The sequence below is a fragment of the Dermacentor silvarum genome, chromosome 7, assembly GCF_013339745.2.
Source record: "Dermacentor silvarum isolate Dsil-2018 chromosome 7, BIME_Dsil_1.4, whole genome shotgun sequence".
Lineage (NCBI taxonomy): Eukaryota > Metazoa > Arthropoda > Arachnida > Ixodida > Ixodidae > Dermacentor > Dermacentor silvarum.
Window position 1 is genome coordinate 178,311,834 of NC_051160.1, and position 24,735 is coordinate 178,336,568.

General features: G+C 48.6%; 2 protein-coding genes and 2 long non-coding RNA genes across 13 annotated transcripts in view; 2 read left to right on the forward strand and 2 right to left on the reverse strand.

The window, feature by feature from the left end:
- LOC119458726 (NAD-dependent protein deacetylase sirtuin-2) overlaps window positions 1-24,735 on the forward strand; it is a 419,041-nt gene that overhangs the window by 334,278 nt on the left and 60,028 nt on the right. The gene's annotated exons all lie outside the window — the stretch shown is intronic.
- LOC125947079 (uncharacterized) lies at window positions 1,104-5,111 on the forward strand. Of its 4 annotated transcripts, XR_007468115.1 has the most exons (4): window positions 1,106-2,085; window positions 3,614-3,847; window positions 4,004-4,176; window positions 5,039-5,111. It is a non-coding gene; the product is annotated as an uncharacterized LOC125947079 (long non-coding RNA). The 4 variants fall into 4 exon arrangements; XR_007468114.1 differs by lacking the exon at window positions 5,039-5,111 and having other exon boundaries at window positions 1,104-2,085; window positions 4,004-4,236; XR_007468117.1 differs by lacking the exons at window positions 1,106-2,085; window positions 5,039-5,111 and adding an exon at window positions 2,200-2,305 and having other exon boundaries at window positions 3,709-3,847; window positions 4,004-4,236.
- LOC125947081 (uncharacterized) lies at window positions 2,196-5,158 on the reverse strand. Of its 2 annotated transcripts, XR_007468120.1 has the most exons (4): window positions 5,063-5,158; window positions 4,751-4,828; window positions 3,655-3,810; window positions 2,196-2,251 (listed from the first exon to the last, which is right to left on the reverse strand). It is a non-coding gene; the product is annotated as an uncharacterized LOC125947081 (long non-coding RNA). The 2 variants fall into 2 exon arrangements; XR_007468121.1 differs by lacking the exons at window positions 4,751-4,828; window positions 5,063-5,158 and adding an exon at window positions 3,890-3,972.
- On the reverse strand, window positions 18,634-19,783 carry LOC119458729 (uncharacterized). Its single transcript, XM_037720594.2, has 2 exons — window positions 19,472-19,783; window positions 18,634-19,183 (listed from the first exon to the last, which is right to left on the reverse strand). The coding sequence occupies exons 1-2, from the start codon at window positions 19,766-19,768 to the stop codon at window positions 18,647-18,649; spliced, it is 834 nt and encodes a 277-aa protein (XP_037576522.2). The 5' UTR covers window positions 19,769-19,783; the 3' UTR covers window positions 18,634-18,646.

The window sequence follows — 24,735 nt, forward strand, 5'->3', positions numbered from 1 at the left end:
CTGACGTAACAAAAAATATCTGCCTCCGTGAGAACATGCATCGGCGGCGCCTTGCACCACGGCATGCAAGTAGCAGCGATAAAATGTAAACTAACACAAAACACTTGGCCCTGTAGGGCGCCCACACTATCATCGGCGGCGCCTGTGTCTTCCGCTCAAAGCAGACGACAAACAAGTAGCACGGGGGTTTGCTTCAGCAGCCATGCCTTACCGTGTCTTTCATGCATCCTTAAGTGAAACACAAACTCTTCTTGTCGGTGCCTGTTCGAGGGCCTTAAAACTAACAGCACTGCTACATACAGTGTGCCTTTCTTCGGGATTTACTAGCACAAGGTGCAAAGCATGACTGCTCTCAGTAATACTTGTAAATGAAACAGCAAAAAATTTATTTAACCGTCACGTGTCGAAAACATCCACGGGCTTGTGACCTTTTTCGGTTCCCACAACTAGGGGTGTTTTCACTCGTACAAGTTCTTTGCTCCGTGCCCACAGTACCTACGCATACAGCTAAGACGTGCTGGCATGTTGGTGTAGCAACTTAATTCAAGCATTCATCATTGCGCTCGTTTTGACGGCAAAGAAGCATTGTCCATTCACTCTCATTGGAGGCTTATTAAACGCCGCGCCTTATGAAGTTTTTGCGTTATTATTCGGCACCTATCTTACTGCACTTCTTTCCATTGACACCCTCTATCAATGTCACAAATGGCATACACGCAATGAGCGTGACTTAGCATCCTTGGAGAATAGTCGTGAGCGCACAGTTCGCAAGAGAGGAATTGAAAGTAAGGCTAACAACAATTGTTATTGTACTGCAAGCTGAGATCACACGGGTGCAAAAAATTTGAAGAATGCGGTTATCATTGCATTACAAGTGATCAGACCGTTGCTTCCTTTATCCACGGTAGCGGCCGAATTCTAAATGCTAAATACAAAGCACATGTGCACTACGGCACAAAGCCACGTTTTCAACTTACAGGCAGTGCAAACAGTATGCGCAATGTTCCACTACGTCGTCCGTGTTAGCTAACACATGAGCTTGCAAGCGTTAAACCATAGTAATTTTGTTTAATCAATACTTGCAGCCAATGAACCTACAGAAACAGTGCTCACTAGTTCAAAGATTAAAAATTCCTAAATAATTCTGCAATCGTCGCACACATTTACATCTGTTGTGTTATTTTCTCCCATTGCTGCTACACATCATGGACGGTAACTTCGTGTTTTTTGTACTGTTGATACTGCAATTACCCGTGTACCTTTGTATGCACTTCACGGAATGCTATTTAAAGCATTCATTACAGCTAACATGTACAGTAGCGCTTTCGTCAAACACGCATTTCGTCTTCTACATGCGTACAGATGATGCCGAGCGTCCGAGGACCTTTCCAAGAGGCGTAGCGCAAATTTTCCTGTTATGGCGTACAGTAGCGGCGCACTAGACTCAGTTGGCACACCTATCACTCCAGCTACTATACCGACACTGCAACACACGAAACGCCACGACGTAAGCGGAATCTTGGCGATGTGGTGGTTCTAGAGCTTACATAGAAGCGTAAGCAGATCGCCTAGCACAGCGCACTGGTCTTACGCGGATATGTGACGCCTGCTCGTACTATACGATCCAACAGATACGCTGTGCGCACTATGCCGAGGGTGTGAAGCCAAATTTCAGCTGGACCCTTGCATTCAGCAAGACCGACGCAGCAAGACAGCAGCCATTGCCAGCCACTGATATGGAAGTGGAAAGCAAGCATCACAATAAAGCATAGCCAGAAATAGCACTACAGGCACACAATTCTACCGAAGAAGGACAATTTTGAACACATGGGAGCAGCACGAGCATGAAGAGCCTGGCACAAAACCACGCACACTTCTACTGCAGAGGGACAGGTGTCATCAGTACCACACGCACACACTTCTGCTTCAGAAGGACAATTTTGAACACATGGGAGCAGCACAAGGATGAAGCGACTGGCTCAAAACCATGCACACTTCTACTGCAAAGGGAGAAGTGTCAGCACATGGCAGCAACAAGCAGTGATCACCTCGCACGAAACAGCACACGCCGTGGGGAAGCACAAGGTGGCAAGTGTCATCAGGTGGCAGCACAAGCAGTGCGCAAGCACAAGGCGGCAAGTGTCATCAGGTGGCAGCAACAAGCAGTCATCACCTCGCACGAAACAGCACAAGCCGTGGGGAAGCACAAGGCGGCAAGTGTCATCAGGTGGCAGCACCAAGCAGTCATCACCTCGCACGAAACAGCACAAGCAGTGCGGAAGCACAAGGCGGCAAGTGTCATCAGGTGGCAGCACCAAGCAGACATCACCTCGCACGAAACAGCACACGCACTGCGGAAGCACAAGGTGACAAGTGTCATCAGGTGGCAGCACCAAGCAGTCATCACCTCGAACGAAACAGCACACGCACTGCGGAAGCACAAGGCGGCAAGTGTCATCAGGTGGCAGCACCAAGCAGTCATCACCTCGCACGAAACAGCACAAGCAGTGCGGAAGCACAAGGCGGCACGTGTCATCAGGTGGCAGCACCAAGCAGACATCACCTCGCACGAAACAGCACACGCACTGCGGAAGCACAAGGTGACAAGTGTCATCAGGTGGCAGCACCGAGCAGTCATCACCTCGAACGAAACAGCACACGCACTGCGGAAGCACACGGCGGCAAGTGTCATCAGGTGGCAGCAACAAGCAGTGATCACACCTCGCACGAAACAGCACACGCAGTGGGGAAGCACAAGGCGGCAAGTGTCATCAGGTGGCAGCAACAAGCATCACCTCGCACGAAACAGCACAAGCAGTGTCATCAGGTGGCAGCAACAAGCAGTGTGCGGAAGCACAAGGCGGCAAGTGTCTCATCAGCACGAAACAGCACACGCAGTGGGAAGCACAAGGCGGCAAGTGTCATCAGGTGGCAGCAACAAGCAGTCATCACCTCGATCACCTCGCACGAAACAGCACACGCAGTGCGCAAGCACAAGGCGGCAAGTGTCATCAGGTGGCAGCAACAAGCAGTGATCACCTCGCACGAAACAGCACACGCAGCAGGCAAGTGTCATCAGGTGCAGCAACACAAGCAGTGGCAAAGTGTCATCAGGTGGCAGCAACAAGCAGTCATCACCTCGCACGAAACAGCACACGCAGTGGGGAAGCACAGGCGGCAGGCATCAGGTGGCAAACAAGCAGTGATCATCAGAAACAGCACACGCAGTGGGGAAGCACAAGCGGCAAGTGTCATCAGGTGGCAGCAACAAGCAGTGATCACCGCACGAAACAGCACACGCAGTGGGGAAGCACAAGCGGCAAGTGTCATCAGGTGGCAACAGCAGTGATCACCTCGCAGAAACAGCACACGCAGTGCGCAAGCACAAGGCGGCAAGTGTCATCAGGTGGCAGCAACAAGCAGTCATCACCTCGCACGAAACAGCACACGCAGTGGCAAGCACAAGGCGGCAAGTGTCATCAGGTGGCAAACAAGCAGTGATCACCTCGCAGAAACAGCACACGGCAAGCACAAGGCGGCAAGTGTCATCAGGTGGCAGCAACAAGCAGTGATCACCTCGAACGAAACAGCACACGCAGTGGGGAAGCACAAGGCGGCAAGTGTCATCAGGTGGCAGCAACAAGCAGTGATCACCTCGCACGAAACAGCACACGCAGTGGGGAAGCACAAGGCGGCAAGTGTCATCAGGTGGCAGCACCAAGCAGTCATCACCTCGCACGAAACAGCACACGCAGTGCGGAAGCACAAGGCGGCAAGTGTCATCAGGTGGCAGCAACAAGCAGTCATCACCTCGCACGAAACAGCACACGCAGTGCGGAAGCACAAGGTGGCAAGTGTCATCAGGTGGCAGCAACAAGCAGTGCATCACCTCGCACGAAACAGCACACGCAGTGCGGAAGCACAAGGCGGCAAGTGTCATCAGGTGGCAGCACCAAGCAGTCATCACCTCGCCGAAACAGCACAAGCAGTGCGGAAGCACAAGGCGGCAAGTGTCATCAGGTGGCAGCACCAAGCAGTCATCACCTCGCACGAAACAGCACAAGCAGTGCGGAAGCACAAGGCGGCAAGTGTCATCAGGTGGCAGCACCAAGCAGTCATCACCTCGCACGAAACAGCACACGCACTGCGGAAGCACAAGGCGGCAAGTGTCATCAGGTGGCAGCAACAAGCAGTGATCACCTCGCACGAAACAGCACACGCCGTGGGGAAGCACAAGGCGGCAAGTGTCATCAGGTGGCAGCAACAAGCAGTGATCACCTCGCACGAAACAGCACACGCAGTGCGCAAGCACAAGGCGGCAAGTGTCATGAGGTGGCCAAGCAACAAGCAGTCATCACCTCGCACGAAACAGCACACGCAGTGGGAAGCACAAGGCGGCCAAGTGTCATCAGGTGGCAGCAACAAGCAGTCATCACCTCGCACGAAACAGCACAAGCAGTGGGGGGGAACACAAGGCGGCAAGTGTCATCAGGTGGCAGCAACAAGCAGGGATCACCTCGCACGAAACAGCACACGCCGTGGGGAAGCACAAGGCGGCAAGTGTCATCAGGTGGCAGCACCAAGCAGTGATCACCTCGCTCGAAACAGCACAAGCAGTGCGCAAGCACAAGGCGGCAAGTGTCATCAGGTGGCAGCAACAAGCAGTGATCACCTCGCATGAAACAGCACACGCCGTGGGGAAGCACAAGGCGGCAAGTGTCATCAGGTGGCAGCAACAAGCAGTGATCACCTCGCACGAAACAGCACACGCAGTGGGGAAGCACAAGGCGGCAAGTGTCATCAGGTGGCAGCAACAAGCAGTCATCACCTCGCACGAAACAGCACAAGCAGTGGGGAAGCACAAGGCGGCAAGTGTCATCAGGTGGCAGCAACAAGCAGTGATCACCTCGCGCGAAACAGCACACACAGTGGGGAAGCACAAGGCGGCAAGTGTCATCAGGTGGCAGCAACAAGCAGTCATCACCTCGCACGAAACAGCACACGCAGTGGGGAAGCAGAAGGCGGCAAGTGTCATCAGGTGGCAGCACCAAGCAGTCATCACCTCGCACGAAACAGCACACGCAGTGGGGAAGCACAAGGCGGCAAGTGTCATCAGGTGGCAGCACCAAGCAGTGATCACCTCGCTCGAAACAGCACAAGCAGTGCGCAAGCACAAGGCGGCAAGTGTCATCAGGTGGCAGCACCAAGCAGTCATCACCGCGCACGAAAGAGCACAAGTAGCGCGCAAGCACAAGGCGGCAAGTCAGCACTTCTAGTGAAGGAGCACATGGGAGGAGCCGCAAAACCTGCATGTCGCAAATCGCTTCTCAGCAAACTGCGACTGCCTAGTGTTGAAGGCGACGTGCCTGCCAAACAGCTCGCTGTATGTGCTGCAGGGGCCTGCTGCGAGCAACAGAGAGCATAGCAATCTGCCTTGCGCGTACTGACCTGCCACGCAAGAACAGGGCCCGCCTTCGTTGCGGTGCTGCAGTCTGCGTCGTTGTGCCTGTGGAGCCAAGTGAGTGATCACCATCATCGTCACCATCGTTGTCGCCATCGTCGTCATTGCTATCGTCATTGCCATCGTCATCGTGGTGGTGGTACAAATGGCTCGGGTATGGCTCACCTTCGTGAATGCACAGATTGTGCAGTGCCGCACACGCAGCCACAATTGAACCCGCTTTTCTGGGACCATAGTGCAAGGCGCGGTGACGCTGCAGGCATCGGAAACGGCTCTTCATAACGCCGATGCAGTGCTCCACCGCTGACCTTGTGGAGGCGTGGGCAGTGTTGAACCGCCCTTCCGGTGTGTTGAGGGCAGGGTGGCCTGGTACAGGCGTCATGAGCCACGGCTCAAGTGGATACGCACTGTCACCTGCACAAATAAGTAGTGGTCATACTATTTCTGGCTTATTCACCTAAGCCCCATTGCACAAGGTAAGACCCATTGCACATTGCCTTCTACATTATTCATATATTCACATGCAAAATACTAGATAAATATTGATCCTAAGTATCGAGCACAGTTCATGTGTAACTGTAAAGAAGTGCTTCACCCTTATTCCTATCATTTGCTTTTGCGGAAATGTTCAATCCATTTATATGGGCGCCTGTGTGGTCCCAGACATGCCGAAAACAGCCTTGTGCATCTCGAAATCGCCTCGATTGCCGGATAATACCGGACGCATCAGTAGCACGGCAATATGCTGCAAGTTTGTCCGCCTCCCTCAGTGCGTTCAAGCCATGAAATGCAATTTTTACTACAGTAATCACGACGAGATGTGCTCGTACATGCAGAAGCACTTTTTCCCATGTGACCGTGACGATTACATTTTACTGCATTTTCTACAGGTTCGTCGTACAACAGAACACAATGAAAACCACCTTGACAAGCGATTACATCACGCACATGTGTTTGGCTCTCAGGGGGATACAAGGACTACACGCACATGCACCACGTACTCATTTCTTTTCAGAGCTCTTACTACTCACCCAACAGGTACTCCCCGTCTTGCACGACAATGCGGCCACTCACGATGCGCCTGCGAAGCAGCGAGTGTCGCCACACGTGCGCGTCGTGGCATGAGCCAGCGAACCGCGGATCAATGTACCTCACCCTCAAGTCCGAGTCGCACACCTGGGAAACACATTACAGAAAACAGTGTGACTGTAATGCAAATGGCTGTGCATCAAACGTTGCTCCATTATCAGTGCAGTTTCGTTTACAACTTACCACCATTGTATTGAGGGCGTAATAGCCCTTCCGGGACCAGTAGGGTGCCTTATGTGCAGGAGGGAGCCTCGGGGCAACAATAGCGACGAATGTGCCATCGACGCATCCAATCACACCTCCGAGCCGGCCGTGTTGCAAGAAACCTTGCTTGATGGCTGCTCGGTCGCTTGAGGTGCGTGGAAAGGCCACCCATCCTCGCTCCTTCCCCACGACAGCAATGGCATGCGCGACTCTCGCTATGCAGCGGCTCACAGAGGCCTGCGACATGTCAATCGTCGCCTCGCTGCCGATTGACAACTGGAAACTTCCTGTCGCAAAGAACCTGAGCGCGCAGAGAACTTGGTCCTCAACGCTCAGGCCTCCCGCGGTCAGGGGCTCCAGATGGTCTGCAAGCTCACTGCAAAGCAGCCGCACGGAGCTCTTCATCATGCGGAAATGCCGCCGAAAAACGTCTCCCCTCATGGCGAACGGGTCACGGCATGGGCGGGTAGATCGTTCCCGCCGGCGTGCGACGAACCACGCGACCGACCTGCTGTTCATGCTGCCGCTGCTCCAAAAACGCTGCCACCGACACTTGCACTTTCACAAGGCGACACACAAGGCAACACAACAGTCAACAAACACCAACGCGCAAAGCCGCCATGAAAACAGCAACTACAAATTACCACGACCACCGCCTTTCTTGTCTCTCTGCTACGCTTCACCACCAACCAAACGACGTGTTCGTTTATTCAGTGCATGTCGAGAGCAACCACTGACACCGTGACGTCAAAGTGACGTACACCGGAACTGCTAGGTGGCGACTTCTTTTCCGGTTTGGTCAACCAGCCAATCAGCGCGCGCCAGGAAAGGCGAAAAGAGAAATTTCGCCTAGGCGAACGTTTCAGAATACGGCCCCTGGTTGTCTGGCTGCCCGTGCAGCCGGGGAGGTGGAGCATCTCACAATTTCACGGACTTTCATTCATTTCTCTCTTTCATTTCGCGGCACTTTGGGGTTCTACGTGCACTTTAATTTTTTTTTTTTTCGTAGGTTGGCGCGCTTCCGTCCGCTATCCGCTTGTGCAAAATGATGAGCTCAGATGAAGAAGACGAGATCGTTGACATTCTACTCCCCACTTGTCTAGTTGCTTTTCAAGAACAGAAGCGAAAAGCTCAGAGAAAGACAGCCCCCCAATGTCTCTGGTAGGTTCGGCCAGCCTTGCAAGAGCGAGATAGAATTGGCCATGCCAGTGCTTTGCTGCCCCACCTTCGTTCCCGCGACTTGGAATGCTACAGAGAGTGAGTCTCCGTTCTGTTTCTGGCACGTGCTTTGGGAACCAAAATATACGTTATGCAACACATGTGCTTTTTCTGCAGCTATTTGAGGATGCCTCCGCGGTGATTCGACACTTTATTAGAACTCCTCAAGCCAAAGATTCAAAGAAGTGCACGAACTTCCGAAAGGCGATTCCTCCAGAGCATCGGCTAGCGCTGGTTGTGAGGTAAAGCTTCAGCGGTAATAATTTAGGGCTTTTTGTTACTTCTGATTTACAGTAGCCGACGGATTTTCGGACTCAAAAAATTCGGACTTGTTGGATATTCCGGACTTAATAGATGTACCGGCAGGATTCCCATAGAGCTAATGCATTTTCGCGACCGATTTTTCGGACGAATCTAGGTGCCAATGTTCGATTTTCCAGACTAAATTGCTTGCTCCGAGCCGCGCTACTACACTGTACTAGAATAGGGGCAGTGTGCTCACGGCCATATCCCTGCGCCGCGTCGCACTCAGTGTCGCCTGCTCCGGCGCCCGCCAGAGCCGCTGCCGCCAGTTTCTCCTGAAAACTTCCCTCGCTTGGTATGGAGTACGTTCTGTTGGATCGCGACGTTGACCATTCTCCCTCAAGGGCTGCAGAAGATAGCGCCAACCTTTCCTTTCTGAAAACTAACCACTTAATGTCGACGTTGTCGGCTCTCGACTGCAAGTCCCGCCGGCGTTTTCAGCAGTATCCTCTCTGCTTGCTCTTTGCTTGACGCTTTACTCAATGTGCACTCTTAATGAGTGAGAATGGCTAGCCGCCGTCGAAAATACTGCTTTGAACCCGAGTGCAGATCTGCCTACAGTCGTGTGAAAGATGCACCAAAGGCGTCTTTGCTCAGCGTTCCACGTGATGAATAACGGCGAAAGGAATGGGAGAGGAACCTCAACCGCGCAGATAAGACACTGGAGGAATCTTGCGAGTCTGTGATTTACACTTCGAACGGCGATTCATAATTAGGGACCTGTGCACCTTATAAATATAGAATGCAAAGAGCTGTGAATTCCTCGTGACAATTGCCACTGCTATCAGAAAACGCTGTTCCCATGATTCTTCCGAATTTACCACAGTACGTGATGAAGACGACACCGAAGCCCAGGAACAAAAGTAAATGGTGTGAAAGGGACCAAGCAACCGCGAAGAAAAGCCGAAGCGCACTAGACAGTAGCTATTCGGAATTTTCAACGGCTGCTCCCGTCTCTTCTGGGATCATTCTTTACTTCGTTGTAAATAAACATTGTTAATTATTGCAGAAATGTGCACCCGTGAGCAAAAGTATACGGCCCCGCAGGGGCGTCTGCGCAAGCAGGCGTTTGGTGAGTTGCGTCACCACGTACCCGAGCACACGAGGGTTGGACCTTCCCACGCTTAACCGTGCGTGGCTTAGCCGTGTCCGGGGAAAAGGGGATCCTGGGGGTTGAGCCAATGCTGAGTGCTTGGACCTTTATGGCCCCTCGGCGGAGGCAACACACCCCTTTGGCCTCGGCTTCACGTAGACGGCACCCCCGGGCTGACCCACCCGGGGGAAATCGGTAGTTGCCTCTTCCTGTCCCCCTCTCCAATCTGCGTCTTTCCCTCTTTCTTTCAATCTTTCCTGTCTTCTCCTCTCTTCTATTTACTTCCGACTTTCCAGGCAGCGAGGGTTAACCTTGTGTGGTACAACCAACCTTGGCTGTACATATTTGGTTATAGCGGGAACGTACAGCTGGCGTCTGCATGACTTGCTTCCTATATGTCCTGCGGCGTCCCCTTGTTGGGCTCCATGGTGGGCGGCTGGCGTTTCTGCCGAAATTTAGATATACCTATGGATCGTGCTTTCCCCAAACTCCCTGATCGCCCCCAGAAACGGGGGCGCACCGAAGATGTCTTCAAGTTTTTTGGCCACCAAATAGAGAATTTCCCGCGCTACCATGTAGTACACAGTGAAAGACCAGAGAAGACTGTGAGGATTATCTCACCGTTCCTCGTTTCCAAATGTATGACAGAAGCTATAGGCCCAGGCTACAAAGCAACTAAGTTGGCCAGCGGTGACCTCCTCTTGGAGCTCCGCGACAAAAAACAATATGAAAAGCTGCCTAAACTAGTCTCTTTCGGACAAATCCCAGTTACGGTCACCCCACACCGTACCATGAACACCATCCGTGGTGTAATCTCAGACGATGACATGATGGAGCTCACTGAGGAAGAACTTTTGGAAGGACTCAAAGAACAGAACGTGGTTAACGTAAAGCGAATTAAGATGAGGCGCGATGGAAAGGAAATTCAAACGAAACATGTTATTCTTACCTTTGGTTCTAGTGTGCTACCCGAGACCATTGAGGCCGGGTATGTCAAGATCCGTGTCAGGCCATACGTGCCTAACCCGCTCCGATGTTTTAAGTGCCAGCGATTCGGGCACAGTTCACAGAACTGCCGAGGCCGTCAGACTTGTGCAAAATGCAGTGCCAATGAACACCTTTCTGAAGCATGTCAAAACACTCTCCACTGCGTGAACTGTGATGGGGAGCACGCCGCATATTCACGGTCCTGCCCATCCTGGAAGAAGGAAAAGGAAATCGTCACCATCAAAGTCAAAGAAAATATTTCGTTCAAAGAGGCACGCAGGCGGGTGTCATACCTGCCAAAGAACACCTTTGCCGAAGTGGCGCGTCAGGGGGCAGCGTCGCAACGGCTTCCGGCGGCTGTCCGGCCCACACACAGTGAGCCGGCAGTGACGCCATCCGCCCCCTCGGCGGCTGCAGCTAGCGCTGCTCCGCCAATTCACAAGGGGCCATCGACCTCCGGGCTGGTGGCCTCCAGGGCCTCGTCCCTCGAGGCGAGGCCTTCTCGTCAAACCAACCGCTCGCAAGAGCGCGTGTCCAGCGCCTCACAAGAGGCGATGGACACAACAACCGGCCAGACGGCGCCACCAGCGCCTCAGGAGCGGCGAGAATCTCGCGATCGCTCCAAAAAAGAAAAAGCCCGCATCACAGGGCCCGACAAGGGCTCTGTAGCTTAAGTTAGTCTCCTATACACACAGCACAAAAAACACTTTCAACATGAATACACAAATAATACAGTGGAACGTCAGAGGACTCCTGCACAACCTCGATGACGTCAAAGAAATCCTACACAAGTTTAATCCGAAGGTGCTGTGTGTTCAGGAGACACACCTTAAACCTACACAATCAAACTTTCTCCGGCAATACGCCATTTTTCGTAAAGACCGCGATGACACAGTCGTGTCTTCCGGTGGTGTGGCTATTGTAGTCGATAGAGGTATTGCCTGCCGGGAATTAAAACTTCGTACGCCCCTAGAGGCAGTTGCTGTCCGAGGGGTGTTGTTTGACAAGCTGATCACTATCAGCTCCATATACATCCCTCCCAATTATCAACTACATAAAAGTGAATTTCAAAACTACATAAATGAACTTCCGGAGCCATACATAGTTCTCGGAGATTTCAATGCACATAACACCTTGTGGGGAGACTCGCGTTGTGATGGAAGAGGTCGCCTAATTGAAAACTTCCTTTTTTCCGCGGGAGCATGTTTACTTAATAAGAAAGAGCCAACGTACTACAGCGTGGCGCATAATTCATACTCCTCCATAGATTTGAGTATCGTGTCGAGTACACTAATTCCGTACCTGCAGTGGTCCGTTCTGAAGAACCCCTTTGGGAGCGACCACTTTCCAATTATACTAAGCTTAACAAAACAAGATGGTTGCTCGCCACATGTTCCCCGATGGAAGGTTAACTCTGCTAACTGGCAACTTTTTAAAGAAATAACATATTTAGGCCGGGATGACATTGCCTCTCTTAACATAGACGATGCTGTGGCGTATATAACACGTTTTATCACTGACGCTGCAGAAAGGTGCATACAACAAACTAATGGACTAGCTAATAAGCGTCGCCTGCCTTGGTGGAACGAGGAATGCCAAAAAGCACGTAAAAAGCAAAACAAGGCCTGGGGATTGTTTCGCAACTCCCCAACAGCCGAAAACTTGATTAATTTTAAACAAGCAAAATCGCAGGGCAGGAGAACGCGCAGACGTGCTAAAAGAGAGAGCTGGGAAAAGTACATCTCCAGCATAAACTCGTATACAGATGAAACGAAAGTCTGGAATAGGGTAAATAAATTAATAGGTCGGGAGTCACATCCCCTACCCTTAGTAAATAGCCAAGGTGATAGCCTGGAAGACCAGGCGGATAGTCTAGGCAAACACTTCGAATATGTATCGAGTGAATCGCACTACACACAATCTTTCCTGAAGTTCAAAGAACGCGAAGAGCGGCAGCCCCTTAATCGCAAAGGTTCATCAAATGAGGCTTACAATCAACCATTTAGCTTAGCCGAACTTAAAGCATCTCTCGCTTGTTGTAACAACTCGGCGCCAGGTGGCGATCGTATCATGTATGAAATGGTTAGATACCTACACCCTGAAACACTGAAAACACTCTTATCTCTGTTTAATGCCATGTGGGCGGCTGGGTGTATCCCGTCCTCATGGAAAGAAGCCATAGTCATCCCTATACTTAAACAAGGCAAAGACCCGTCCTTAGCCAGCAGCTACAGGCCAATAGCTCTAACGAGCTGCCTGTGCAAGCTGTATGAAAAAATGATAAACCGGCGTTTAATCAGTTTCCTAGAAAATAACAAAATACTAGACCCCTTCCAGTGTGGCTTCCGAGAAGGTAGGTCGACAATAGACCACCTTGTTCGCATCGAGGCAAACATCAGAGATGCATTTATTCATAAACAGTTTTTACTCTCTGTATTTATAGATTTAGAGAAAGCGTACGACACGACATGGCGCTTCGGAATTCTGCGAGATCTTTCTGGGATGGGGGTCCGCGGAAATATGTTAAACACAGTCGAAAGCTACTTGTCTAACCGCACGTTTCGCGTAAGAGTGGGCAATGTTTTATCTAGAACATTCACCCAGGAGGCTGGCGTGCCGCAAGGGGGTGTACTTAGTTGCACACTCTTCATTGTAAAAATGAACTCCCTGCATACAGTGATTCCACGCAGCATGTTTTATTCTGTGTACGTCGATGATGTGCAGATAGGTTTCAAATCATGTAACATCGCTATCTGTGAACGACAGGTGCAGCTTGGATTAAACAAATTGTCTAAATGGGCGGATGTAAATGGGTTCAAAATAAACGCACAGAAAAGTACATGCATACTCTTCTCAAACAAAAGAGGTGTGACACCGGTACCAAATCTCACGATCAATCGAGAGGAACTATCCGTGAGCAGTGAACACAAATTCCTGGGCATAATTCTGGACTCTAAGCTTACCTTCATCCCCCATCTTAAATATCTGAAGACAAAGTGTCTGAAGACTATGAACCTTTTAAAAATTCTCTCGCACACAACATGGGGTAGTGATCGAAAATGCCTCCTAAACTTGTACAACAGTCTTGTCCGCTCGCGCCTTGATTACGGAGCTATAGTTTATAACTCCGCAACGCCAAGTGCATTAAAAATACTAGACCCCATTCACCATTTGGGTATCCGCCTCGCGACCGGTGCTTTCCGAACAAGCCCGATCCAGAGTCTCTATGTAGAGTCGAACCAGTGGTCACTCCATCTGCAGCGTTCATATAGCAGTTTCGTATATTTTCTGACAGTACAAGCAAACAACGAACATCCTTCTTATTCCACCATAAACGATATGACCGCCGCTGCACTCTTCCATAACCGACCTGCAGCGAGGAAACCGTTTTCTTTACGTGTAAGGAATCTTAGTGAGCAAATGGGTGTTCCAGTGCTTGAACATCGCCCTATGGCTCCTGCTAAATTGTTACCGCCGTGGCAGTGGCAGATCATAGAGTGCGACACATCGTTCGTAGAGGTCACGAAAGACGCTCCAGAGGCGCACATTAAAATGCATTTCCTAGAGCTTCAATCCAAGTACTCGTGTACAGAGTTTTACACGGACGCTTCTAGGTCACATGCCGGGGTTTATTATGCAGCCGTCGGCCCATCTTTTTCGGAATCCGGTGTGCTCCACCCGGAAACAAGTATCTTTACGGCTGAGGCCTATGCACTATTGTCAACTGTGAAGCATATAACGAAAACAAAACTTCAAAAAACAGTTATATTTACAGACTCTCTAAGCGTTGTGAAAGCCCTGATGTCACTCGGCAAACACAAAAATCCTGTACTCATTGAGCTCTATTCCACTCTATGCAGAGCGTATATATCCTACCAGCATGTCATTATATGCTGGGTGCCGGGCCATAGAGGCATTGAGGGTAATGTGCGAGCTGATCGAATGGCCACATCAGCTGCATTGCACACTAGTAATCCTACAGTAGCTGTTCCTGCAACAGACTTGAAGCCTTTCTTGCGAAAGAAGCTACGAAGCCACTGGCAACGCTTGTGGGACGCTGAAACAAATAATAAACTTCACATGATTAAACCACAGTTAGGTTTCTGGCCCTCAGCTACGAAAACACGACGAATTGATGTCCTATTCTGTCGTCTCAGAATAGGACACACGTACGGCACCCACAATTTTTTACTCACTGGTGATGAACCACCAACCTGTGGTAGATGTGGTGAGAGGCTGACCGTCCTCCATGTCCTCGTGGAGTGTCGTGAAGCCGAAGCCGAGAGAAGGAAACATTTTCCTGTAGCATACCGCTACAATATCCCTCTGCATCCCATGCTGTTTATTGGTGAAGAACCGCTTTTTAATGCCAAAGCAGTCCTCGATTTTTTTAATGATGTTGTGCTACATGTTATTAGCCCAATAAGTTCGTAGCGCATCCTCTCTCCAGAGGATGTTGCTGTGATAGTTTTTTATAGCACATGCCTCCAGGCCCTTGTGGTTCAAGGGCTCTGTTTAGGTAGTAGTGCTTCTTGCCAATTACTGTATCTTAAATATTTTAAATGTATAATTCTTCTTTCTGAATGCATTCCTCATTTCATAGTACACATCATTAGTCATTGCCATGATTTTAGTACATGTATATTTTACGCACTTTACAGCGATTATTTTTAGGCCCATTTACAGCCCCGTCACATCTACTTCTCAGAATTCATCACTTCACTGCGAACTAACAAACACTGGCATGGCACTCTTTGGCCACACCTGGCCCTTGCGCCACTAAACCACACACATTCATTCATTCAAAAGTATACGGACCAGGGATTGCGCGATAAAGCTGATTTTTTTCAACTGCCTTCGAATGCAACTTGAAATTGAGGACTGCAGTCCAATCTTGGCATTGCGAGCTTTAACGTGTACTGGTCAATTCCACTTTATGCATGTTAATTACGAAGAAGTTGAGTTTTTTCGGCGACCCTGTGGTCTGTATACTTTTGCTCACCGGTGTACCTGGTATTTTCATCCTTTCGATTTCATGTCGCATTAACGTTACGAAAGATGTAATACATAAATAACCAGCTAACCAGCTTAAATTGTGCAGCAGTGATACCTAAATATTTAATTTCGTGAATAGATGGGGCAACGTGAAAATGTCTAAGGCGCTGCACGCCTTACCTGCGAAAAAAAAAAAAAAACTCGAAGTGGTGGTTAAATTCGGCGCGGTGGTGCTGGAAACGCGGATGCGCAGTCGTTGTGGCGAAACCACACTGACCATTTTATCGATCAGCTGCAGAAAAAACTCGAGTGCCTCTTGCTACCGGGACTGCAGCGGCCGTATCAAGCCTTTAACAGAACAGCATGAATAGCAAGGCTAGTTCATACGTGCCTCCGGCAAAAAAAAAAAAAAAAAATCGCCAACCCACTGTAGATCAGCCGCAACAATAGTAATTTATTTCACTGCGCACTGCGAAGGTGCACCAAAAGAACTTTCGTGCGCTGCACGTCGTGCATTTTACTTTTATACGGTGAAAACAGCAACACGCGATAGCTGTTTTACCGCGACGCGTAGGAAAGTTTCAGGTGACGCTGCGAACCGCGCCACTGTCGGCGGCGACATGAAGTGCGTCAAGCTCTGCCGCGGTGTGAGCGCACTACAACTCTTCTAGTACACTGTACGCGCTACCCAATCTTGAAGGCCGCCATGTTGGATTATCTGCTGGGTTGGCCGGGCTTGGCTTCCAGTGCCCCCTTGTATAGCCTTCAAGATTAGTAGACGCACGCTATCCTCTCGTCTCCGAGGCTATGCCCGCGCTTCCTTGGCCGACAAAACTTCCAAAAAAGCGGCACTTGCCCCTTTTTTTTTTCTTTTTTTTGGTCAGCTCGGCACTATCGTCATATCACTTAAGCGGAATCCGGGGTTTTTTTTTGTCAACAACTGACAGTGCAACACCTTGCAGGTCATGCAAGTAAGCTAAGTAAAAATTTAGTAATTCGTACTTAAGCGAGTATGGAGCTCGGCTGGAGCATGGCATTTTCCCATTTATGCTTCAGTGTTATGTGCTCAAGGACGTTTGAACTTCGCCCATGAATTCTCACAGCTGATCCCATACTGCATTTGAAGCTGTTGACAGTGAAGGTGCAACGTGTACAAAATGATTTGCAAATGGAGAAACCATTTAGCGAGGCCGTTCAGACCTGCACATGCAAGCAAAGCTTTTTGTTGCATCAGCTCCACTGAAGACTGCTTTTTTCAACTAGTTTGTTTCTGCATGTGAGCATCACACAGTTTTGTTTCTGGGGCTTGCAAATCCCATTTTCCTCCATGTCTTTCCGATTTGGACCCAAGTGGTATGAACAGATATAAAGAAATTAACGTACTTGTTTCAAACACAGTCCCTTAATGTGGAAATGTGTTAAAATATATAACAAAAGATCATTGTTGATGTGGGTGTGTCATCTACAGTACATGTAATATGACCATTGTGGGTGTGAAAAAATAGGGACGCATTTTCGCTTGCAGTGCCAGCTAATTAATTGTACAACAAACAATTCAGTCTGACGGGCACATTCAAGGTCCTACTTTATTAGAATCATAAAATCATCATGTAAAGGTGCTGAAATAAGCAACAGCATTATACATTCAGTGTTGACACCGGTGCTTTCCCTTTCATGCAGCCATCACACATTCAATTTATTGTGCAGGCATGACAGACAAAGAGGTGACAGCTGATCTGCTGTCAGCCCACATCTCTTCACTGGAGGAAGAAAACCGCCGCCTTCAGCATGACCTGGCTAGTGCACACAGCCGCCTGGCAAAGGCCGTCCCTGGAGACAGGAATGTGTTCCGCAGCAACCCAGACATGGTTCTGTTTTACACAGGGCTGCCAAATTATGCAGTTTTAGAGGCTGTTTACAGCCTAGTTGAGCCTCATGTAAGGCATACATTACGATACCGCCTGAACAAATTCCAGGAAATGGTCGTTTTCCTAATGAGGTTGCGGCTTAACCTCCCGTTGCAAGATCTTGCATACAGGTATTTGATTTGGGGCAACAGCCATACCTATATTCATTCGTATTAAGCTTGGTGCGCCATGCAGAAGTGCACAGTTGAGTATGCAATAACTATGTTGTGCTGGTTAACTTTATTGCATTAGCTTAGATAAAACTTACTGAAGCATATAACAACTTGGCAGTTTTATCTTACAGGTTTGGCATTCACCAGTCTACAGTAACGAGGACAGTAGAAAGGTGGCTTGATGCTGCTTACATTAGGCTCAACAGTCTGATCAAATGGCCAGAACGTGAAGATCTGCAAAGCACAATGCCAATGGTATTTCAAGAAACATTTGGCAAGAAAGTAGCAGTCATCCTTGATTGTTTTGAAATATTTGTGGACAGACCTTCATCCATGGAACCTAGATCATTAACATGGTCCACGTACAAGCATGGGAACACCGTGAAGTACTTAATTGGCATCGCCCCGCAAGGTGTAATTAATACATATCAAGAGGGTGGGGCGGACGCACAAGTGACAAAATGCTGACAGAATCGTGCGGCATTCTTGACAACCTGCTACCTGGCGACTCTGTGCTGGCAGACAGGTTTCTTGATCTCTGATGCCGTGGGCATGTGTGGAGCGAAGCTGGAAATCCCAGCCTTCACCAGATGGAAGCCACAACTTACTGCATACTCTGTTGAGGCCACACGTAGGCTAGCAAATGTTAGAATTCATGTAGAAAGAGTTATTGGGCTAGTCAGGAACAAGTACTCCATTCTCAAAAGCACTCTTCCCACTGAATTTTTGGAAGCGAAGGTGTTTGACGGCAGAAAAGTCAGCGTACTTGATAAGGTTGTATTTGTGTGTGCTGCGCTTACCAACCTGTGCGACTCTGTCGTACAATTTGACTGACATGTGTCCTTAGTGTAAAGCATGTAATAAATGTACAATACCATTTTTTACGACTTTTTGCAGTCATTACAAAACCATTTCCGCGATTTTGGTGCCCTCTTCAAATTAATACACTGGAAATGAAACCACTGTCGAGTGCAATGCTTCCCATCACACCTAATCATGTCACCATACTCTGGCTGTTGACAGTAGCAATATTTATCGTCCTGACTGCCTGCACTTTGCTCCACTACTGCTTCTTCAGCAGCAGTAGTCCAATAACGGAAACAAAGTTCAGGCAGGAGAACTCGCTCAAAGTACAATGCACATTTATCCACGATTTTGTTGCATAACTCCTGATCAAGCATTACTCTTTCAATAAAAACATCTTTTTGTGTCCATACTACAAAATCGCAGTAGCTTCTTTTGCAAACATCTGCATCATTACTTGCTTAAAGTAATGATGGTTTCTGAGCAGCTTTGCATCATTACCATCAACTACAAGGTATGATCGTTGCCGCTCTGGAATTTCATGAACAAGTGCATCTTTTGCAGAGTATGGACATTTTATCTCCACAAGGCCATCTCCACAACAATCGCAATGTACGAGGCCGTCAGGAGTTGCAGCCAAAAATGGGCGTTCTATGCTTATGTGGAGGCCAGACACTTGGCACTTAAAGCCGAGATCGTGCTTCTGCATTGCCTCGACGTAAGCTGCCCTCGCAGCAGCTTCTTTCTTCTTTCCCCATTCAGTTGCTGCGGTCTGGAATTTGCAGTCCTCCGGGTAGCAGAGTCTTTTCAGCAGGCTCCTTGATGGCTCAGTCAATGATGTAGCAAACACCGCTCCTGCATTTGAAGCTGTGATGCGGCCAGTCCGAAACTGATGCCACTTCTCGGACGCAGACTGGGCCTTCGTCTGCTTCTCGATCAAAGCACACACCTGCAGGAAATTGCAATTTAGGTGCAAACAAGCACATCAATTTTTATCTTTTGGATTACTTTTTAGTTTTGCTGTAATGCCTTAAAGATGCTGTAGATTCATGACAATATTTAAATTTAAGAAGTGCCCAGGCAGCATGTGCAGGTTTAGCATAAATTAATTATCATTGTAAACAGATGTTGACACAGGGCTGCATGGCATATCACAACAATAACCTACACAATTAGTTTTTCTGAGCAAAATTTGGCTTTATGCAAGCTACAAAGAGAGAGAAACAATGAAGCTTACATCGGGCTCAATTGAGAGCTCCTCCAAGACCTCGCGGCACTCTGCCTGTACATCGTCCCAGGAACTTGGGCACTGCTTCCTTCGCAGATTGCAGAGGAGCAGCTTGGGATACTTCAAGCCCAAGGGAATGTAGGGGTCAGCAAATTTTTGGGTAAGCGAGAGAAGTGCTGGCCTGCCCTCAGATTTACTCAATGACGAGAAAAACTTTAACATCTCGTCCTCTCTGGGCTTGGGCATTTTAACACTTGGTGGGTCGCGGGGGCCAGCCTCACTGTCGTCCAGGTGGCGTTTTTTCATCGCGGAAGACGCGAAGTCCATCTCCGACCGGTCGGCATTCCAGACTGACGAGATGAGGCGGTAGCCATGCATTTTGTCCATCTGTGCACGATCGACCATCCCTGCGTGTCGCAGCTGCCTCCAAATAAAATAGCACTGCTCCAACGTGTGAGCACGCCTCGCCGAGGCCGGCCATGCACGTACAGTGCACGCACAAAACTTCTCCGTAAGCCTTAATCAACAGCCACGGGAGCAGCGGCTTATCTTTGAACGCCTGAGAGTGGCGGACCTGCACAGTGAGAATAAGATAAATCAGTATTTAGCTTACGCGATTAGACACTGAACACGATTTGACGCGTATCAAACAGGAGCAACATGCGAGCGACTTCACTGGCGATCTAGCGACAGCGGCAATCAAGTACGACGGGCTGGGCGCCACATCGATTGCTTGCCCCATCGCTATATTTTTGAACGAGTAGAAAATGCACACAAGCCGCTGACATGCGATACATTATGTACAACCTAACTTTCCAACGACGATGACGCTGCCATCGCGAACTTTCACTCTTGGTGGCTCCACGAGACCGCTGGTGACGTAATTTGAGCCTCCAGGGATTTATAACTCTTTAACTGCTCCCGCATCACGAAGCTCGTCCCATGAAGCAGATAGTCTCTGATGTCCGCACGGTCTACACTTGGATAAAAACCAACATCGTTCGTGAAGTGGTCGTCGGACAGCGCCAACGGGTCATTGCCGTCGCATTTGGTCATTTTGATTATGTACTTGCTGCGCTCGGGGTCAGACAGCGACTTTGCGTAGTCACTGAGTTGCATCTTACGCTGCAGTCACGCCGAATGGGTCGTACACGGCAGCTTGTCACGAAAGGATCCTTGAAACTCTCAATAACATGCACGTTTGCACAGTCAAGCCGGCCAAGTCAAACCACAAACATGGTACACGGTGATGATGATGATGATCTATTGGCATCCCCTTTGAAACGGGGCGGCGACAAATAGTCACCTAGCCTGCTTGATTTGTAGCTTCGTCTTGAGACGAAGCTGCAAATTTAGCAAGATTCGAAGAAGTACGAGCTCACACAGTCGATGATACCGACGATTATGAAAACCGGGAGCGCCACGATCATGAAGGCTAGAAACAATGGCCATGCCGATCAACAAAAAAATCGCGCTTTGTGCGCCAGGACGAAACCCTCATCGGTGAAACACGGTGGAAGCCGCTGACATTACCGAACTCTGAGAGCACGTCGCTACTAACGATGAAATAGGTAGTGCTTCGATGGAGGAGATTCTAAGCACAGGTAGTGCTCACTTGTTCTGCGAAGAGATCTCCGCCGGGGCAATCGTTGTCCCGACAGACGGTGGTGTTGTGTGACAGAGGTGACGATAGCAGGGGCAGTGACGATGAGATTGACAATAGCCCATCATTGACACCGACCCCGATGTTCAATCAAAGTGCAATGTCGTCGATCAGGTCGCTCATTGATTTCACGCACCCTAAATTATAGCCGCCAGTTTTCGTGCAGCAGCTGGATGTAATGCACACGGCGGTTGTGAATCCGAAACTTCTGCGAAAGCAAGCGCAGATTTCTATTTCAGTGCGCCTAATGATTGAGACGCTATTTAGAGGTATAAATAAACGCTTTGTTTTTCCCAGCCTACTTTCTATGTCGATTTTTTACCGGAAGTGCCAAATTTAGTTTTGGGACTTCAAAAATATGTTTTCTTTTTTTTCAGTGGCAGTCCAGATGTAGCGATGATTGGCTATAACGATCGGATTTTTCGTTCTTGATATCGTTATAAGTCAGCTGCACTGTAGTAATCTCACCATCTAACCAATTCAGTTTTGTGTTCCTTGACGTCTAAAATTTTAATGTAGACAGTTGGAACACTAGAAATGTTACAGCAATAAATAAAATACAAGGAACGGAATGGTACTAATTAACTGCAATCTATTCATTTGCATTTCCTCTTTGTCTGACCTCTTTGATTTTGCACTAAGTTGTGCACAGAATGCATATTGTCAAATTGGTCATCCACAGGCAAAGTACGTAGCATAGCAAACATGGTATGTGCGAAATGGTGCAGTACATCTTTCTGCTGCTCCCTTTGTTCCCGTGATGCATTTGTGTGGCTCAGACAATCAGCTGCCAGAGCCATGGTTCTAGAGTCATCGTCACAAGGACTGCAAGTGGACATACATTTTCATAATGCCCTGCACAGAAATATTTCACAACTTAGTCTTCTGGCTTCTTGAGGTCCTTCGACATTTCGGTGACCTTGATGCTCTGTGTAAAGATTGAAATTATTGTATAGACCTCCAACGATTTGAACACACACCACATTCCACAGCAACTTCCTTGCCGTCTATTTGGCACCCTCACTTTCGTTTCCTGTGTATCTGTCTGTTGTGACCTGCAGGAATGATAGCACAAAGTTATGCCCTGGGTAGCACTTTATAAAGCTTGGTTTCCATAACTCAACATGCAGTAAAACGCGATAGCATTCCGTTTTAGAAGTGTCACTGCTTGGAGTTCGATGAGAAGTTCTGCCACCCGAGCAACTGCCTGCCTCGAAATCGAACCACTCTACCTCATGAATGTCATTGAATGGTTCGAGTTTGGAGTCGTCATCTTGGCTTGTGCTGGCTCTTTCGGCGGACATGTCTGATCTGCATCGAGCATAAATAAAAACATTTGCTGCATTTACACATCCAATGCTCTGATGACGCTGGCCAGATGTTCGTTGATTTTTTATAAACATTTGAGTCACATTCGATCTATGAAAGTAACTGCAGTGTGGTGGAAAACAAGATCACATATTACTATTGCGTTTTTTGCAATGAGTTTCATGAAAATAACACCAAGTGGAATAATATTACCACACATAAAATTTTTATAATCGCATGCAACAGTGAAGTTGCAGAACAAAGTGAATTTCTGATTGAGATAGTCTGTCTTACCCTGCTGTCTGCTCGAAGGTGATGTTGCTGCAAATGCTGTAAAAGTAGTTTGGATTGAAAAGAAATGAGCATGCTCTTCAAAACAAATAATGACGTGCTTTAAAAAGCAAGTCACAAGCAGTTGTGTAAATTATGTTGTACATTGCAAATTAAACCCTCAATAAAGTAGCACCATGCTGTGGAAACGGGAATTGGTGTAACTGGTAACATCACTTACATGGGCTCCTCGTACACTTTTTCCATGATTGGAATTGTTGCCTCGAAGTGCTTCAGAAGCATTTAACTGTGGGTACATTTGCTCCGGCCCCACTTTTCGTCTTATCCTTTATTTTAGTTTTAATTTTTGTGAAGTTGTCCTTCAGATTTTTTCATTTGCTTAGGCAAATTGCATTTGCAAAGCAAGAACAAAAACATTCAAACGGTGCACTGATGTGCATCTACATGGTAAAAGTGATACACGTCTCACATTTCTTTGTAGCAGCATGCCGACTAGTCTAACGCACTGATTTTTACATATTTCACTTGTAATTTGGCAAGCAAACTCAACAAAAATAACGAGAATAAATGCAGGCACCCCGTATCGAGCCTGCAGTGACATATGAAATGAAAGAAAATGACGGAGCTTCCACGTATCCGTTTTCACACGCGTGGTGCTTGATTCACTCTCAGGCCCTGCTTCCAAATTTCAGTGCACTTTAGCATACGTCTAGACACCAATAATGTAATAATAATAAGAGGTAACACGCAGTTTGTCTACATACCAATCAAACACACCTCCGCAGCTGTAAGAACGCACGGTATGTAAATGCATATCACAAGCCGAAGCGCGGGTGTTACCGAAGGAAACATGCAACTCAAAGCGATAGTTGAAGTGCGTGGAGCAACACTCGCGTCTAAGGCTTGTGAGGCTAATATGCGGCTTGTACTGCAAAGAGTACAAGCTGCATATTATGCCTACATACACTTTTTAAACACGCTACTGTTGTGACAACACAACGCAATAGATTCCTCGTTGGCGTCACCTATTCTCCTCTCACAAAATCATTCTTTAATGGACCCTTTAGAGTTAAAATGTTTTTAAAAGTCACAAAGGAGCACCAAACAAAAGGCCCGGCAAGGCCCATGAAAGCAGGCACGGTCTCTACTACGGCCCCTACTGCTGCCCCGGGAAAATCAGCGCTGTTATTTTTGAAGGTAGAGCGCCGTAAGGCGTGAGAAGGGTATAAAGCGGCATGACTGATACAGCACGAGCGCAGCAGGCGCGAGAAAGTGTCCAACGTAAACCCACCTGTGCGAGGAGAGTAGGTGACGCCAACGAGGAATTTACCCACAACGGATACATAGGTGCTGTGCACTTAACAGTCACACCCAGATTCTTCCATATCTCTTTTTTTTTTTGTCCGCTTCCTTGTACCTTGGATTACTTTTGTCATACAGGACCAGGTACTGCTTGATGGTGTCCAGCAGCTGTTCCACGGAGAACACAGCCGATTCAGGCATGGTGGACGCCATTTGCATTCTGGTCGGCGGATGTTTTCGTTCACCAGCGCTTCCGTCGTCTCGGGTTCTGATTGGCTGTACTCAACTTATCCGCGTGGAAAAAATCGGTCCGTGCGCGTATCGGCGAAGCGGCCGCTTATTTTCCGCAATGCGGAAAATCCCTGTGCCCAGTGCGCTAGTCATACACATACGTTCACACCGAAAGCGGAGCGGACAAGTGAGTCCGGCGAAGCAGCCGCGGATATTCCGCAAGAGTTGACACTGGTGAGACAATCGTCGTGATCACTGTCACTGCTACACCGTTCCTTCGTCCTGAATAGATGTCGGCGGTTTCGCCGCAGCATGCGATGATCTCGTGTTTTACTAGGTAGGATTGCAGAGCAGCCTCGGCTACCAGCTTCGCTTTTTGTGACCAACCCGCAGCATCCTGAAGCCAGACCGTTGAGCCCCTATGTAGTACACCCAAAGGGCTTCCAGCTTTGTTTTGGTGGTGCTTAGCCACATTCGT

Coding starts and splice junctions, on each gene's coding strand:
- LOC119458729 (XM_037720594.2), bottom strand. CDS start 19,768: ATGAAAAAACGCCACCTGGACGACAGTGAGGCTGGCCCCCGCGACCCA. Junction 19,184..19,471: donor AGCTCTCAATTGAGCCCGAT/GTAAGCTTCATT, acceptor AATTTCCTGCAG/GTGTGTGCTTTGATCGAGAA.